The 14,911-nt window shown below is 43.1% G+C and overlaps 1 protein-coding gene across 1 annotated transcript in view; it reads right to left on the reverse strand.

Moving 5' to 3' along the window:
• LOC116314279 overlaps positions 1-10,660 on the reverse strand; it is a 36,724-nt gene extending 26,064 nt beyond the window's left edge. The window contains exons 1-2 of the mRNA XM_031732261.2: positions 10,056-10,660; positions 1,385-1,524 (exon numbers count right to left, since the gene is read on the reverse strand). Of these exons, the coding sequence (XP_031588121.1) occupies positions 1,385-1,524; positions 10,056-10,125 (210 nt within the window). The 5' untranslated portion in view covers positions 10,126-10,660. The remainder of the gene's footprint in view (positions 1-1,384; positions 1,525-10,055) is intronic.
• Between the last annotated feature and the right edge of the window lie 4,251 nt (positions 10,661-14,911).

The following is a 14,911-nucleotide window of genomic DNA, read 5'->3' on the forward strand; positions in this document are numbered from 1 at the left end:
AGACTTTGATAACCAAGCTAGCGTCAGCTAATAGCCACTACAACTCATGATTATAATCACTTTTCCTGGCTGCAAACAAATAAACAAAAAACAACAACAACAACAACAAAAGCCACAAAAGCTAAAGCTGTGGCTGTCCACGGTCTAAAAATTAAAACAAAGCTGAAAAATAAAATATCTGATTTAAGCATCTGATTGTAATGAGACATGGTTTACTCTGTACTCTGTCTTTATTACTATGTCTTTTACATGAAATCAAATCAACAAACCTAAAGAGAGGCAGCATTTTCACCAGTCTGTCTATCCAGTATGTGCAGGCTCAGTCACTTAGAGGAGAGAAGCTCATGAAAGGTGACTTAATAGAGTAATTCCTTTTAAGTAGAAGTTCATACATCAAACTGTCTCCTTCCTATCATAATCCTCGCTGCCCTTCATACCTGTTTGTTGTTGCTTCTTGTGTCCCACACCCTCCCCTTCATTTGCCTCACTCCTGCTGCGCTCTCCTCTGCTTCGCTCGCTTGTAGGTGGGTGGGGATTTCAGCCCCGGAGCTGCCCCTGATCCCCAATAAAGCCTTCTCCACAGCCCCACCATTTACCTTACTTCTCTGACACTTTTTCTAATTTAAAAACAATTGAAACAACGCACAGATGATGTAGTAAGTTCAAGAATACCCAACTCGTTCATCCACCACTTTTTATGCAGGCATTTTCTGACTCTCTCTGTCTGTAGGGCTGAATTTGATCTAGTTTACTTTCAATATTTCGCAAGGAAAACTGGCTGAAGTATTATCTGGGTCATGTTATCGCAGTTTGCATATGTGCCACAAGTGTAACATCATGAAATTGGTTGTAAAAATAGATTGTGAGTGACACGAGAAAACATACAGGAGACAGATCGGGGTGGGGGGATGGGATGGTTACTCTCCTCGCACATGCTGAAAAGTGAAAAATCTCTAACTTAACTGATATACTGATTTAAGTATCTCAGAATAGGGAGCCAGTTTCCCCCGGAGGTAAAAAAAAAAAAAAAAAAAAACGACGTATGAATAAATGCGAAGAGCTTTGAGCAACACTAAAAATAAAGCAGGCTATTAAAATAAAGTACAAGCTGCTTCCATTTTGCACAAGCCAACCTTACAGTAGCGTTCTACAGGACACAGAGCTGTGGAATAATAAGGCTGGACTTTCATTTGTTCCATCTGGTCAGTTCAAACAGACCCTCAGTGAGTCATACACAGGATAAGACAAGCTACCGTGATTCATTCAACAACAGACAGTACAGCCATGTCTGAGCATGCTTTTTCCAAATCTGACTGAGATGATTGAAGATGCTCAGTGATGTCCACACAGACTCAGACACACACACACACAAAGAAGTCTGCACCTTCAGCTTCATCATGGAGTCCTGGCACAGCTTGTCCCCGCGTGCGGCTGTCACCTCATCAATCCCAATCAGCTTGGCCTTGTAGCGCACGCCATCTCCGCGGAAACGCTTAATAAGCCCCGCCTCACTGCGGTCCTGACCTGCAGAGGAAGAGAAAGAGAAACAGACAAGAGTCGGAGAAATAAGAACGAGAGAGTGATTACAGGAAATGAGGACGTGTGAGCTCAAATGAATTGAACACGTTTGCTATCGTGCCCGTCTCGAGGGTACGCGGGCTTCTGCGTGCGGCGTCTGTGCGTAGGTGCGTGCGTATTTGCGCGTGTGTGTGTCTCTGTGCTCCGGTATTAATATTTATGGAATAGGAAACGCAGAATGAATAGAAAATTAGCAGCGGCGCGCAAAGATGGAAAGAAAATTGAACTTGAAATTGAAAATGAAGTTGGATAAAGCCGGCGCACTAAATGAGAAAACAACTGGAACATCAAAAACAGTCAGCGCCACAGTCACCTGTCGCAGAGCATTGTAGGGCATTCACACACAAAGGCAGGACTGAAGGGAGGGGGTGCTTACTCCAGTGTTGCTACCCATGGTTGGAGTTCCCATGGGTGCTATTGGTAGCGACAAACCAGCCTGAATGGCTCCTATTGAGAGGAATCTTCTCGGTCCAGCGCTCACCCACAATCCACCCAAGCCCTCTCTGTGTGATGGATGTAGGGTGGTGGCAAGAAGGTGGCGGGCTGATGGTGTGAGCCGCTGGGGGCAGTGGGGGGTGTTCACGTGTGTGTCTGGATGGCCTGAGGCTTTATACTGTCATCCCCTCCCCTCCTTGTTCCTGATTATTCTGTCTCTCCAGCCACCCTGACATCTCCTTGATACCGACACCTTTCTCATTTTGTCTCAGCGCTCGCTGTTTTGATTATGTGGGTTCAAGCCTCAAGCGTTATCTCGTAGGTCTACATTGTATAACCTGTGCAGGCTTTGTCACTCGCAAAACACCGGCTCCCTGCTGCAGTCGCACAAAGAGATAGTAGGGATTTCGAATCAAGGTCACCGGCACCTTGGAGAATTTAACAGTTTCAAGGCCTCTTCCTCATTCAAATCTAGGTCAGGAGACCATGCAGTACATCAGTTAGCAGCACATTAAAGGGGCTGGCTAAGCTGTGGGCGACAACGAGACAAGGTGTAACATCCTTAACAGAGGCTGTCAGGCTGTGCTCCAAAGTCACATTTATGCCAAAATCGGCTTATTCCACCCAGAAATGCCATTGCCTGCCACATCTAACCAAATTCCCGTTTTCCGTTTCTGCAATTTCTAAGTCAAAACCAAAAAGGAAAAATTGGAAACTACGGAAAAGGGCAGATTAAGAAGCGTCCCCCCCCCCCCACTACCACCACCACCACCTCCCCATCTTAGTGAAATGCAAGTGCTTGTCTTGGCTGTGCACACTCCTTCACTAATTCATGAGGGCACAATTCTCTAAAAGGGGGAAGGGCTTGAGGATGCTAAAGTCATTAAAATCTCTAAGCAAGCGACTGTCAAATCTGGGTCTAATTTAGACTTATTTCACTGCCAGAGGAGTTATACAGCTAATGGGCACATCTGAACATCAACCGCAGCGCGTGAAGAAACGGACGCTCAGATTTAGTGACGAACTCCCTAAAAATACGAACTGTAGCCACACGTGTGCTATTTGCTTTGAAGGTAATTATCGTTGATCACAAAGCGACCGCGGTTTGTTCACGCAGTATTATGCATTCCACCCTGATTTTACTGACTCATATACTCTGTAATGTAATGTAAAATACATGCTGCTCCAGATGCATTTTAAATACAATCGGTCCAATTCAGTGCAACTCTCTCAGATGAGCTGTAACCAGATGTTTTGTGCCATTTGTTTCTTTACATACCGCACACGGCCCTCCTCACACTTCAGGAAGGATTTAGAGGTTTATGCACAGATCCTCAAAAAAAAAAAAAAATAGGCCTTGCATACCAAATGAGAGTCTTGAGTCAGTGGCATAACTTGTTCACTACGTGCTCTGGGTTCAGATCCAGATGAGCGAGTGTGCTGTATTTGAAAACTAAAGAGCTGAGGGGCATGCTGTTTCATGTTGTTACACACTGTAAGAGAGGAGAAGCGAGAAGGTGTGTGTGCGTGTGTGTGTATGGGTTCGTGACGGGAGGTGACACATATTCCTCTGGCTTTCTGGATTTACAATTACCCAAGGTTGAACGGTCCTCACAATGATTCTGGCCCGTAAGGCTGATGCTCATAATTTTTCTGACAGTGGATTGCCTGAGGTATTGTCTGCTGTTTGTCTCTATGTATCCTGGCACAACAGTCCTACCATTTTGGGGTAGCGGGGGGCTGGGGGGTTGTCCTGGTGCCTGGTGGTCTGAAGTGCATGTGTCCAGGGTTAAAATTTAGACCTCATCTCCTGCTTCCCAATATTTCCAAAATCCCTTGTTTCTCAGTAGTCTTACAAAGATTTAATTTTTTTTAAAAACTGAGTCGGGCATTAAAATCCAGGATGTCAGAGGCTTTAAATCAAACGCTCCAATCCTCCCACGTGACACGCAGGCTCTGCACCAGGACCATGGAGAGAACAATTACTGTTCGCCCTGCTCCATACTGTTTCAGGGCTTGTCTCTGATCACAGTGTTGCATCCGTCTTCTTGCCACACTAGAATGGGGACAGCAAAGGGACAGATGGCGGCAGATGGAGAGTCAGAAGTGCCCCTCCAGATATAAGGACTTGGCAACAAGAAACTTTTTGTTGGGGATCTGGGCATAGAGGCAGCTTAACCTTTGAACCTCTCTGGGTGTGTATCTGTGCCTTCCTGTCCTTTTCCTTTAAAGTCGCTGTTTGCCAGTAGCCACACACACATACACACACACACACACACACACACACACCTACACACACATACACACACACACACACACACACACACACACACCATCCTCCGAGCTATAATGAAATATGCAATAGCAGCCGATATTTTCTCTGAAATGAAAAGACAGGTATTTCCTGTCAGCGCAGGAGGCTGAAGTAGCAGCGAAGAGAATGCACGTCTGAGAAAAGCAAAGTCTGTCCGCGCCATCTGCCTCCCCCCATGTGCGCAAAAGAAATTTCACAAGCCTCAGCAAACACACAGAAGCACATTTACAAATCTCAACAGCGGTGCGCGCTCTCCCCGTCCAGCCCTCACTGATGTAAAAATAGACAAATAAATTGAAAATTCCTCGACCAAACTTTGGCACTAAACGCAGCATTGAGGGTTTGGTTAAACGGCTGATCAATAAAGCAGTTTCAGAGTTAATGAAGGCTATTGTGCAAATTGTCAATGCACTGGATAGATCAGTGACTCGCTGTGGAGTCACACACAGGAGACGGTGTGTGCTGGCTGGCATTTTGTGGGGATTATACTTTAGGAAGGGGGGGCTCCATGATGCTATTACCGAGCTGATGGGGACGCAACATGAAGACCCAGTTGGGAAAAAGCATACCTGCAAATGACTTGGCAAATAGTGTTTGAATAGATTTGAATGGGTAGTATTTGTGTTGCCTCTTAGAGCATGGGAGGCGACCGGTGATTTACTCTGCTGCTTGTCTACTAGCTGCTCTCTGCCCTTTTCTCCCCTGCTCTCAGTGTCTTCCATGTCCCCAACTCCATGCTTTTCTTTTTGAATTGAATCTTTTTTTCTTTCTTTCTCTTTTTTGGTGCACAGATTACACTGGGAGAGCAACAGTTGCTATGGAGATAGAGTAAAGTCACGCATGTAAAGCAATTCTGACGATGGGTAGAGGGGAGCTTTGGTTTTTATGACGGCAGACTTTGCTGCAGTCAGGTTTGAATTTTTCCTCACTGTTTTGAGAAGATTGAAGAGTGATATGAGTGCGTGCCAAAACCAAAACGGACACCCAAAAAACCAAGTTCACCCTAAATTGTTTCGCATTCATCACAAATGCATCAGAATTTTATGAAAATGATACAGAAGCAATTAAATAATAAGTGATGCATTAGAGGATGAACCAGGACATGACTAAGGGGGCAGATCTTTTTATGTTGTAATGGGCAGCTTATCTCCAATTTTTTTCTATTCTGTGAGTGGCAAGATTGTGGCATTTTGAAAGGATTCAAAAATTTTCCCTATTTTTTGCATCCATAATATACGACTTGATGTAGTTTGCCAGGTCACCACCGAATGGTCGGGCAGTAGGAACAAAATTCTGCAGATGAGATGTCATAAACTGCCATGAGACTTTTTTGGAATGAATCATGTCTCTGAAAGGCTAAATAGGAACATTTATTCTCTTGTTTCATAGTAAAATATTTCTTTCTTTCATTTTTTTTTAAAACCTAGTGTTAAAGATAACAGCCTATTAAACCTGTGTCCTTGCACAATTTATCGAATCTAGCACTTGGAACATAGGTGCTAGATGAGGAAAAATAATAAAATGAATTCAAAGCTGCTAAAAACCAACAACATCATCAAGGTCATTAAATAAAAACACAATATTTTGTCTGTCTTTCTGCTCATATCTTGCAGCTCTTGCTCTTACTGACCAAAACTTTACTTTTCTGTCATTTCCTTTCATTAAATTCACTATAATCTTGAAAAGAAAGCAAGACGTTGTCTATCTGTCCAACAGTCTGCAAATAAGCTTAACTTGATGGGAATGGGAAAGCAGAAGGAGAGCAGTAAATACAAATGAGGCTGTCACTGTCATGCCCTCTTGTGGTTCCAGGTCCAGAATGAAACTGAATTAGATATTTTATCCAGTATCAACATAAACAGACACTCACCACAAACTTTATTAGGTACAACTATTACTATTTGCTATTTGTGGCATAGATTCAACAAGTTCCTGGAAACATTCCTCAGAGATTTCGGTCCATATTGACATGATAGAATCACACAGTTGCTGCAGATAAGTCTGCTGCACATCCATGATGTGAATCACACCTTCCACCACACCACAAAGGTGCTGTATTGGATCAAGATCTGGTGAGTGTGGAGGCCATTTGAGTACATTGAACTCATGGTCATGTTCGAGAAACCAATTTGATCTAAGCTTTGTGACATGGCGGGTTATCCTGCTGGAAGCAACAATCAGAAGATGGGTACACTGTGGTCAAAAAGAGATGGTCAGCAACAACACTCAGGTAAGCCATGGTGCTTAAACAATGCTCAGCTGGCACAAAGGGCCCCAGAGTGTCACGGGAAAATTTCCCCTACAGCATTACTGCACCACCACCAGCCAGATTGATACAAGGCAGGATGGATGCATGCTTTCATGTTGTTTTACCCACAATTCTGAGCCTATTTGAATGTCGCAGCCAAAATTGAGACTAGTCAGAGCAGGCAACATTTTGTCTTCTTTTGTTGAGTCTGTACAAACTGTAACCCATGCCATGTGATGAGGTCTTCTGTTCAGAGATGCTCTTCTGCATAGCTCGGTAGTAACAAGTGAGTATTTGAGTTAGCTTTGCCTTTCTATTGGAAACACTTTGGCCATTCTCTTCTGACCTCTGACATTATCAAAGCATTTTCACACAGAGAACTGCTGCTCACTAGATATCATCTCTTTTTCAGGCCCATCTCAGTGAACCGTACAGCCGGTTGTGTGAGTAGGAGATCAGCACTTTCTGAAATGCTCAGATCAGCGTGTCTGGCACCAACAACCATGACACACTGAAAGTAGCTTCATTCACCTTTCTTCTATATTCTGATGTCAGTTTGAACTTCAACAGGTCATTTTGCACATGTCTACATGCCTAAATGCATTGAGTTGCCTTCATGTGAATGACTCTTCAGATATTTGTGTTAACGAGCAGCTGAACAGGTGTACCTGGTTGGTGAGTGGATATAGCCCTTATGAGTAGGCTCATTAAAACAACAAAGAACCCTTTCTAATTAACTCACAGGAAAAAAGGCAAATAAGTTTATCTTTTGAAATTCAAATCTATTCATTTAAGTTCGTTGTTATGAGAATACATTTAGGTACCAGACTCATTAACTGATGGAACTGGAGTTTTACGTTATTTTACAATATTGTTCCTGTAACAGCATGGACACTGGGTTCTGTTGAATCATCGCTGATTGAATGATCATTGAATCATTTACTTCTTTTCATTCACCGCTGGTCAGGTGCTATACAGGTGGGACAAATGCTAAAGCACCATGAATGAATTCTTTGTTCAGTTCAGTATGTTTTTGTAGTGTTTTTTTTACTTGTCTTTTAAAGTGAACTTTTTTGCAAGAAAGAAACATAAAATAATCACAGCCATATGCTTTAAACTCATAAATTTCATTGCATCTATCAATATACAGATAAAATCAAAATTATTAGCCACCCTATGAAATTTAAAGTTTTTGTCAAAAGTTTCCCATGTGTTTTTTTTAAAGAGCAAGGGATTTTCGACACTTTTCTTTAGAAAGCATTCATTATTTCTATTTACACACAATAACAAACTTATTTCAGATAAAACTCTAGAATAACCAGGGTCAATATTATTAACCCCCTGTGTTATTTTCCAGATACAGAGTATATACGGAGCTAGGAAACAAAAGATTTCAAAGACTCTGGAAAGAAAACTTGAGAGAGATGTTTCTAAAGACCCAGAACAACTACAGGAAGGACAACCTGGAGAGAGATGCATACTGGGAGCACGTCCTTTGGTCAGATGGGATGAAACTAGAGATCTTTGGCCACAGACACTCTTGGAGAAAGATGGGAGATCAGTTAAACCTAAAGAACATTATCCTCACACTGAAACACGGTGGTGGGAGTATAATGCTGTGGGTATGCTTCAGTGCGTCAGGAACTGGGAAACTTGTCAAGGTGGAAGGAATCATAAAGAAAGAAGGATAAATAGTTTTAATTTTGGCCTTTTTTATTGGATAGTAAATTGAGATAGACAGGATATGAGGGAGAAAGAGAGGGCAAGACATGCAGCAAAGGGCCACGGGGGAGACTCAAACCGGGACAGCTGCGTTCTAACCATTTGGCATGTGGCTGCCTGCTCACACACTAAAAAGGCACCTAAAAAATAAAGGATAGGTGAAGATTTTGAAAGAAAACCTCAAGCAGTCAGCACCAAAACTGGGTCCGGGTCATCACTTTGTCTTCCAACATGACAACAACCCAAAACAGACGACCAAAGAGAATGTTACTGACTGGCCCGCACAAAGCTCTGACTTAAAAATCTGTAGGATGAACTGAAGACTACGGTCTGTGGCAGAAGACCATCAAATCTGGACAATTTAGAGAAATTCACCAAAGAGGAATAAGCTGGAAATGATCAGGAGACGTATGAAAGACTTGTAAGAACATTACAACAAATGACTGGAGGTTGTTATCCAGCGAGTAGGCCACATAACTGACTTTTAGCATGAAGAGGGCTAATTACTTTGACCTGTTGACCTGTAGTTTTGGGTTTTTGTGACATTATTCTGTTTGTGTGTAAAGTAAAATAATGCAAGCATCCAAAATAAAACCATGATGTTTGGAAAAGCTGTGTTAAAAATTCCTTGCTCTGTTTAATAGCACTTCGGAAATACTTATTTAAAAAAATGACATGTACATGGGGGCTAATAATTCTCCCCTCCTCTGTATGTCATAAGCCCGATTCTTGATAGTGCCCTTCACCTCGCCCCAGCTGGCTCAAAGTCACCATGCTGCTTGACAGTCTGCTTGTATTCATGTTGCCTGATTTCCATTTATATGGATCTAAATAGCATGTTTGCTGATTGTGATAATAGTCCCTGCAGCACATGCGATTAGCATGGTAAAGTCAGGGGCTGATAGCCTGTGCTGATAGTCCCCACCAATAAGCCACATGGCCACGTGTGCAACTGCCCCCTCGCTCTGCTCCCCCCCCCTCCACTTAACTCAAATCGATGGGCCCTCCTCCAGCGGGCCATTTATCTGAGCAAGTCGACAGAGCCAGCGAAACAGCCGCAGAGGACCCGGCCCCGTGGCCTCGTTACAGCGAGCCCGCAGAAGCCAGATTTACTGGACTAGCTGGGAGTGGCTTTATTTGTGGACAGAGAAATGAGAACAAAAAAGCCAAAATGAAGATGGGGAAGAAGAAAGAGAAAGCATCCTTTTCTTTCTCACTTTCCTCTCCCTCCCTGTGAATCCCACTCTCTCTGCCCCTCTATCTCCTCGTTCCTCCCCCCTCTCAGCCTTTTCAATCCCATTTCAATCTCCCAGTGAACATTCTGAGAATGCCTCGTCCTATTACTTCACTTATACTGTTCATCAAAGCGACAGAGTGCGAATTACCCTGTCCATGACACCTAAATCACGTCGCTACCAAAGCCTGGGGCTACATGGAATAGCTGTTACTACATCTGGATCCCCGGGATGAGACAGGGAGCCTTTCGGCAAGCCTGACTGAGTGAAGCCTTTTCCGTGCAACCCAGCGTTATTTAACTCTATCCAAGACGAGGTGAAAAGTTACGTTCACCACCTGATGAAGATAAGAAAACTTTCAGGTTCCCATTTCGTCCTGTCATGTTTCGTGTCTTTTGAGTACTTTTCCCTTAACGTTATATCTCAGACCTTTATCTCATTTGACAAACAAACATAACAGAGCCTGATGTATTACACGCATCTATGTTACGGACGCTCTGGTGTTGCAAAGGTAAGAACATACCTTTGATCCTCCTGGACTCCTTTCGCTGGCTGGTTTTGACACCCGGCTGGAGTTCGGCCTCTGCTGACATCCTCCACCGCTGAGTCCCTTTCCCCACTCACAGCAGATCCACCATGGGTTAGCAGCACTCTAGCTAATCCTCCAAGCCACCAGTGTCCAATCCCCCCCCTCCACTCTGATGTTTCTCACTGTTGCTCTTTGGTGAAGAAAATCTCCTTCAAATCCATGGTGAGATGTCTGGTACTCCTCATTAGATGAAGATCCAGCAAAAATAACTATGTTCTGTCACTTTTGGCCCATGGTGTTTGAGTAATGATAAAACAAAACATGAAAAAGTGCTTGAATTATGAGCTGGGCGATCCTCTCGAGAGCTGCTTCAGATCCAATTTGACATCTTCTGGAGTGTACCTGAGTTCTTTCTTTGAAGGTCAAGTATCACATGGTCCAGTGTTGCTCTTTTCTTAGGGTTCACCTATTGTTCAAGAGTAATTCCCCTGCGGGGGAGACTGCGACATTGATCGAATGAAATATTTTTCTTCAGAGTAGGTCAGGAGTGGATATTATTCTTTGGTAGAGTACTTTAGATGCGGTTTGACAGCCCATCACAGTCACTTGCTCTGAGCGCTGCAAGACAAGGAGACAGGGGGTGGTGGTTAATTTTAAGATGGAGGTGGTAAGAACTTAAAAAGACACATGCCCCTTGATCACTCATTACAACATTAAGATATGAAATGGCAGGAACTAATTTAACAAATCAACAAAGATGTTATTATCTCTTCTGGATCATCAGTCCGTAATGAGAGTGCAGCAAATGCTTGCTGTTCTGCGCCCACCCTTGAAGAAGACCTGTGGTGAAATATTTGATGTTCTTGTTTTTATGTTCTGCTTCTGAGTAAATATAGTACATTAGAGCATGACCGGTGCTTCTGTGCATGCAAAACAAATTTTCAGAAGATGGATTGGTAATGCTCCCAGCTCGGGCCAACAGCACGAGAGGAGGGGAAGTAGCGGAAAGCAATGAATGACAGGCTGTTTCAGAGCAAACTGTGGTGGGAATCCTGGCACAGCCACCAATACACTAGAACCCCCCCGCCACCACACTCACACACACACACACACACACACTGTGCTTTAATGCCCTTGAATCATCCACCGCTAACACGGTGGCTGTGCCAAACTGACGCTGTGGCTGGCACAGCTTCTGTTGGCATGGTGACGTGCCATTGTTGGAGAAAGAGGCCTTGAGCCTACGCTGTCCTGAAAAGAGATGCAGCCCATCGAGCACCGGCCACACATTGTCCCGCGTGACATTGTGTGACATTGTGAGTCTGTGTAGTAGGAGTGTGATCAGTGAGTCATTTTATGATTAATTTCAAAACATTTCATACTATTTATTAATCATCATACCTGGATAGACAATGTATCCAGTGGACACATTTTGCCTTCTAATATATGCAATGCTGCCGCATGAGTGGCACAGTCACAGTGTCCATCTTTTATGTCCAGTCTAGAAAATAAATATTTAAATTTGTTTTATATAAGTGCTCTCTGAGCCTAGAGGTGTTTCCTGTCTGCCCACAAGCTCAATAAAACAGCTTTATCTATGAAATACATCTCTAGTACTGCAACAGTTCAAATGCAAACACTTTCAGACAGACTGGCTAAGGTTTGCAAATAATTACCTTCTTATTCATAAACACAGACAGATTGCCCACACATTGCAAATCAGTATAGGTCTTCCTCCCCTCACCCCCAGCTGGTCATGGCAGATGGCTGCCTGATTCTGCCAGAGGTTTTTTCCTGTTAAAAGGGAGTTTCTCCTCCCCACTGTCGCCATGTGCTTTCTCATTGGGGGTTGTCTGATTGTTGGGGTTCTTCGTACAATATAAAGCACATTGAGTTGGCTGTTGTTGTGATTTGGGGCTACATACATAAAATTGAACTGAAATGAATTGAGTCAGTCTACATTGACAAGCACAACTTATTTGCAACACATCTCTTTGCAACATGGGACTTGGCTCTATTGGTTGCTAAGAGGTTGTACTATGATTATATTCCTATGTAAAAGTAAAAACCTATGGCATTTTGTAGTTAAATTCCTGCCCTGCAGCAGCCACATCACTATCAATCACTATTTTGCTGGACTTTCTTACAGTCAGTCACCATATTATCACAAATAGATTGCATACAATCACCAAATTGACCTAATTTGACCACAAACTGAGAGCAGACTGACTCTGTCTTATTCCTGTGTTACTACCATCACGCCAAAGGTGCTTTGAAGATGGTAGGTGACTGCGACTGGTCACATATAGTCCCTTGATATGTAACTTCACACAAGTTCACTGCACACAGCTGCAATACTTTTGGTCATACCATGGCTTCCAATCACTGTTTTTCCCAGTGTGAGTGTAGCATTAATCCACTAGTCTCCAAAGTCAATTGTAGACACATATAATGTCTTTGAACAACAGTTGGCCACTGGCTGTCTCATCACTAGCGCTTCTCTTCTGGATGTCTAGCCCATGTGTCACAATTCATGTGCGCTTATGAGCCAGATAATGCCACCCAAGTCCAGACGAAGGCGCACTTTACCAACTGCGTCTCAGACAGAGCCTCGGAGTGTCAGTGGTGGGAGAGGTATTTTCGATGTCACAAAGAACCTTATCAGAATGTAATTTTCATTACCGACCAGGGAGATATGCCTCATTATATTAGACGTAGGAGCGATTTAATGTGAAGTACGGCTGCTTTTCAAAACCAATGCTATCTAGGTCACGCAGACTCCCCAATCTGCTCCGTGTTTTAACAGCTCCCACTGTCTCTTAGGATTTGGGTCAGAGTTAACGAGCATCGCTCATTTTTCCTGCCTCTCTCAACTGTTAGGGGACGTTAAAAGCCCTCGACAAAAGCCACCACTTATTTATTAATTTGTTCATTTTTGTTCTGCTGCTCTCACGTGCAAAGGGAAACTTCCTTGAGCAAAGTCAATTTCATTTCTTCATGCATGTCTTTATTTTCCTCCACTAACCCACTGCTGGCATTTTTTTTTATCTGCCTGACTTTCAAAACTCGAAATGTGCATCACCTGTTTGTGTCTCCATTTTCACCCTGTTGGTTTGTAGAAATCAACATCACAAACCTACTGTGTGGTGACTCTTCTTTAACACGACGCTCACAATGTATTCAGCCCTTCTAGTTTCAACAGGAATATGAACATTTACCTTCTCTTCATAAAGACCCTCTGGGCGACATGCAGGTGTCTGTATCTTGTCATGCAGACTCTTTGTATTAGGATGAAATGCTTTCCATAATTACATAATTATTGCATGTATCATACAACCAGAAATTTGCATAACATGATAATTGGTTTGGAATGAAATAAAAACTATAATTTACAGCTTTGATTTATGCTTCTGAGAAACAAAAGGTTGTGATTTTTGAACAATTTTACTGAGTCTAGTTCTTTAGTCGTCTCTGCTGAGGAAAGCAATTAATTAAGCGTGATCAATTTTTAAATCATGTTTACTGTCTCTGGGGTATAATAGGCAATCACTGAGCACGAGACGATTTTTAAATCAGATCTTTCTGGAGATTCTTCTAAGCTCCAGCATTCCAAGGAGAAACACTTCCTCCTGAGACCGGTATTTAATAGACTGCACAATCAACCTCATATTGTGAGACAAGCCTCTGTGTATGCCTCTATGCCACTGATGAGCAACAAAGGTTGAACACCCCTCTATCACTGGATATGGCCAATTACACCTCTATTCACGGTGGTCCCGACGGAAGGTGCAGCCTGCACTCCAGCTTGCACGTTGAAGCTGAGGAGCGGGGAGGCCCTGTCCCCAGGACCATCTCTGTCTGTTCTAAGCTGAGCCTAGCATGGCCCGGGGCTCGTGGAGCATTTGTTCGACAGACCGGCTCTGGCACCTCGCGCTGGTCATCTTCGTTACTAAATGCCCTCCAGCTTATGGAGTGGGACACAACTGTCACAACCTGGCCTAGGAAAGCTCCTCTCAGAATAGCCTTGCTGTGCTAACTTGTGTTATCTACGGTCGTACAGACCGACCGGCTGTTTCTTCTGGAAAATGTTTATTTGGACATTTTATTCTATTCTGAAAGAGGCCTTATCACAGGTTCACAATCAACAATAAGGTCATCCTATGTGGCCTTACAGAGTCTGATGGCCCTTTGATCTATGATAACATTAATTTGATTTTGTTGGACAAATTAGATTCCTGATTAGCGAGTGGTTCATTGGTACATGGGTCTTCATGGTAGCATGGCATCTATTAACATTTCTGCCCATGTGTTTCAGGGGTTTGAGAGGGTTAATCACGTTGAACTTAGTTATGGCTGTAAGGCCACCGAGAAAATGTTTAAAGAATTTAAAGTTAGCATTTCAGAGTAATGGTCCACCATAGAAATAGTTCTGCAAGGCTGTAATTTAAGGACTTTATAGAGAGAGGAAAAAAAGGCAAACTACAGGAGAGAAAGCCAGAGTTTAATAATTACTAATCATTAAATGCAGAGTGCTGTATAAACACATAGACAACGAGAAGAAGTGAGTTTAAAAAAACAATGCTCAGTGCATCATGGGAAGCCCCCCAGCAGCCTAAGCCATAACTAAGGGATGGTTCTGGCTCACCTGATCCAGCCCTAGCTATAAGCTTTAACAAAAAGGCAAGTTTTAAGCCTATGTCTGTCCTGATAGCTGAAGGCTTTGCCTCCCATTCTACTTCTGATAACTTCAGGAACCACAAGTAAGCATGCAGTCTGAGAGTGAAGTTCTCTGTTAGGATATTGAACTGTTAGGGTAATAAGATCTAAGGTCTTTAAGATAGCATTGATTA

The sequence above is a fragment of the Oreochromis aureus genome, linkage group 18, assembly GCF_013358895.1.
Source record: "Oreochromis aureus strain Israel breed Guangdong linkage group 18, ZZ_aureus, whole genome shotgun sequence".
NCBI classification, from domain to species: Eukaryota; Metazoa; Chordata; class Actinopteri; order Cichliformes; family Cichlidae; genus Oreochromis; species Oreochromis aureus.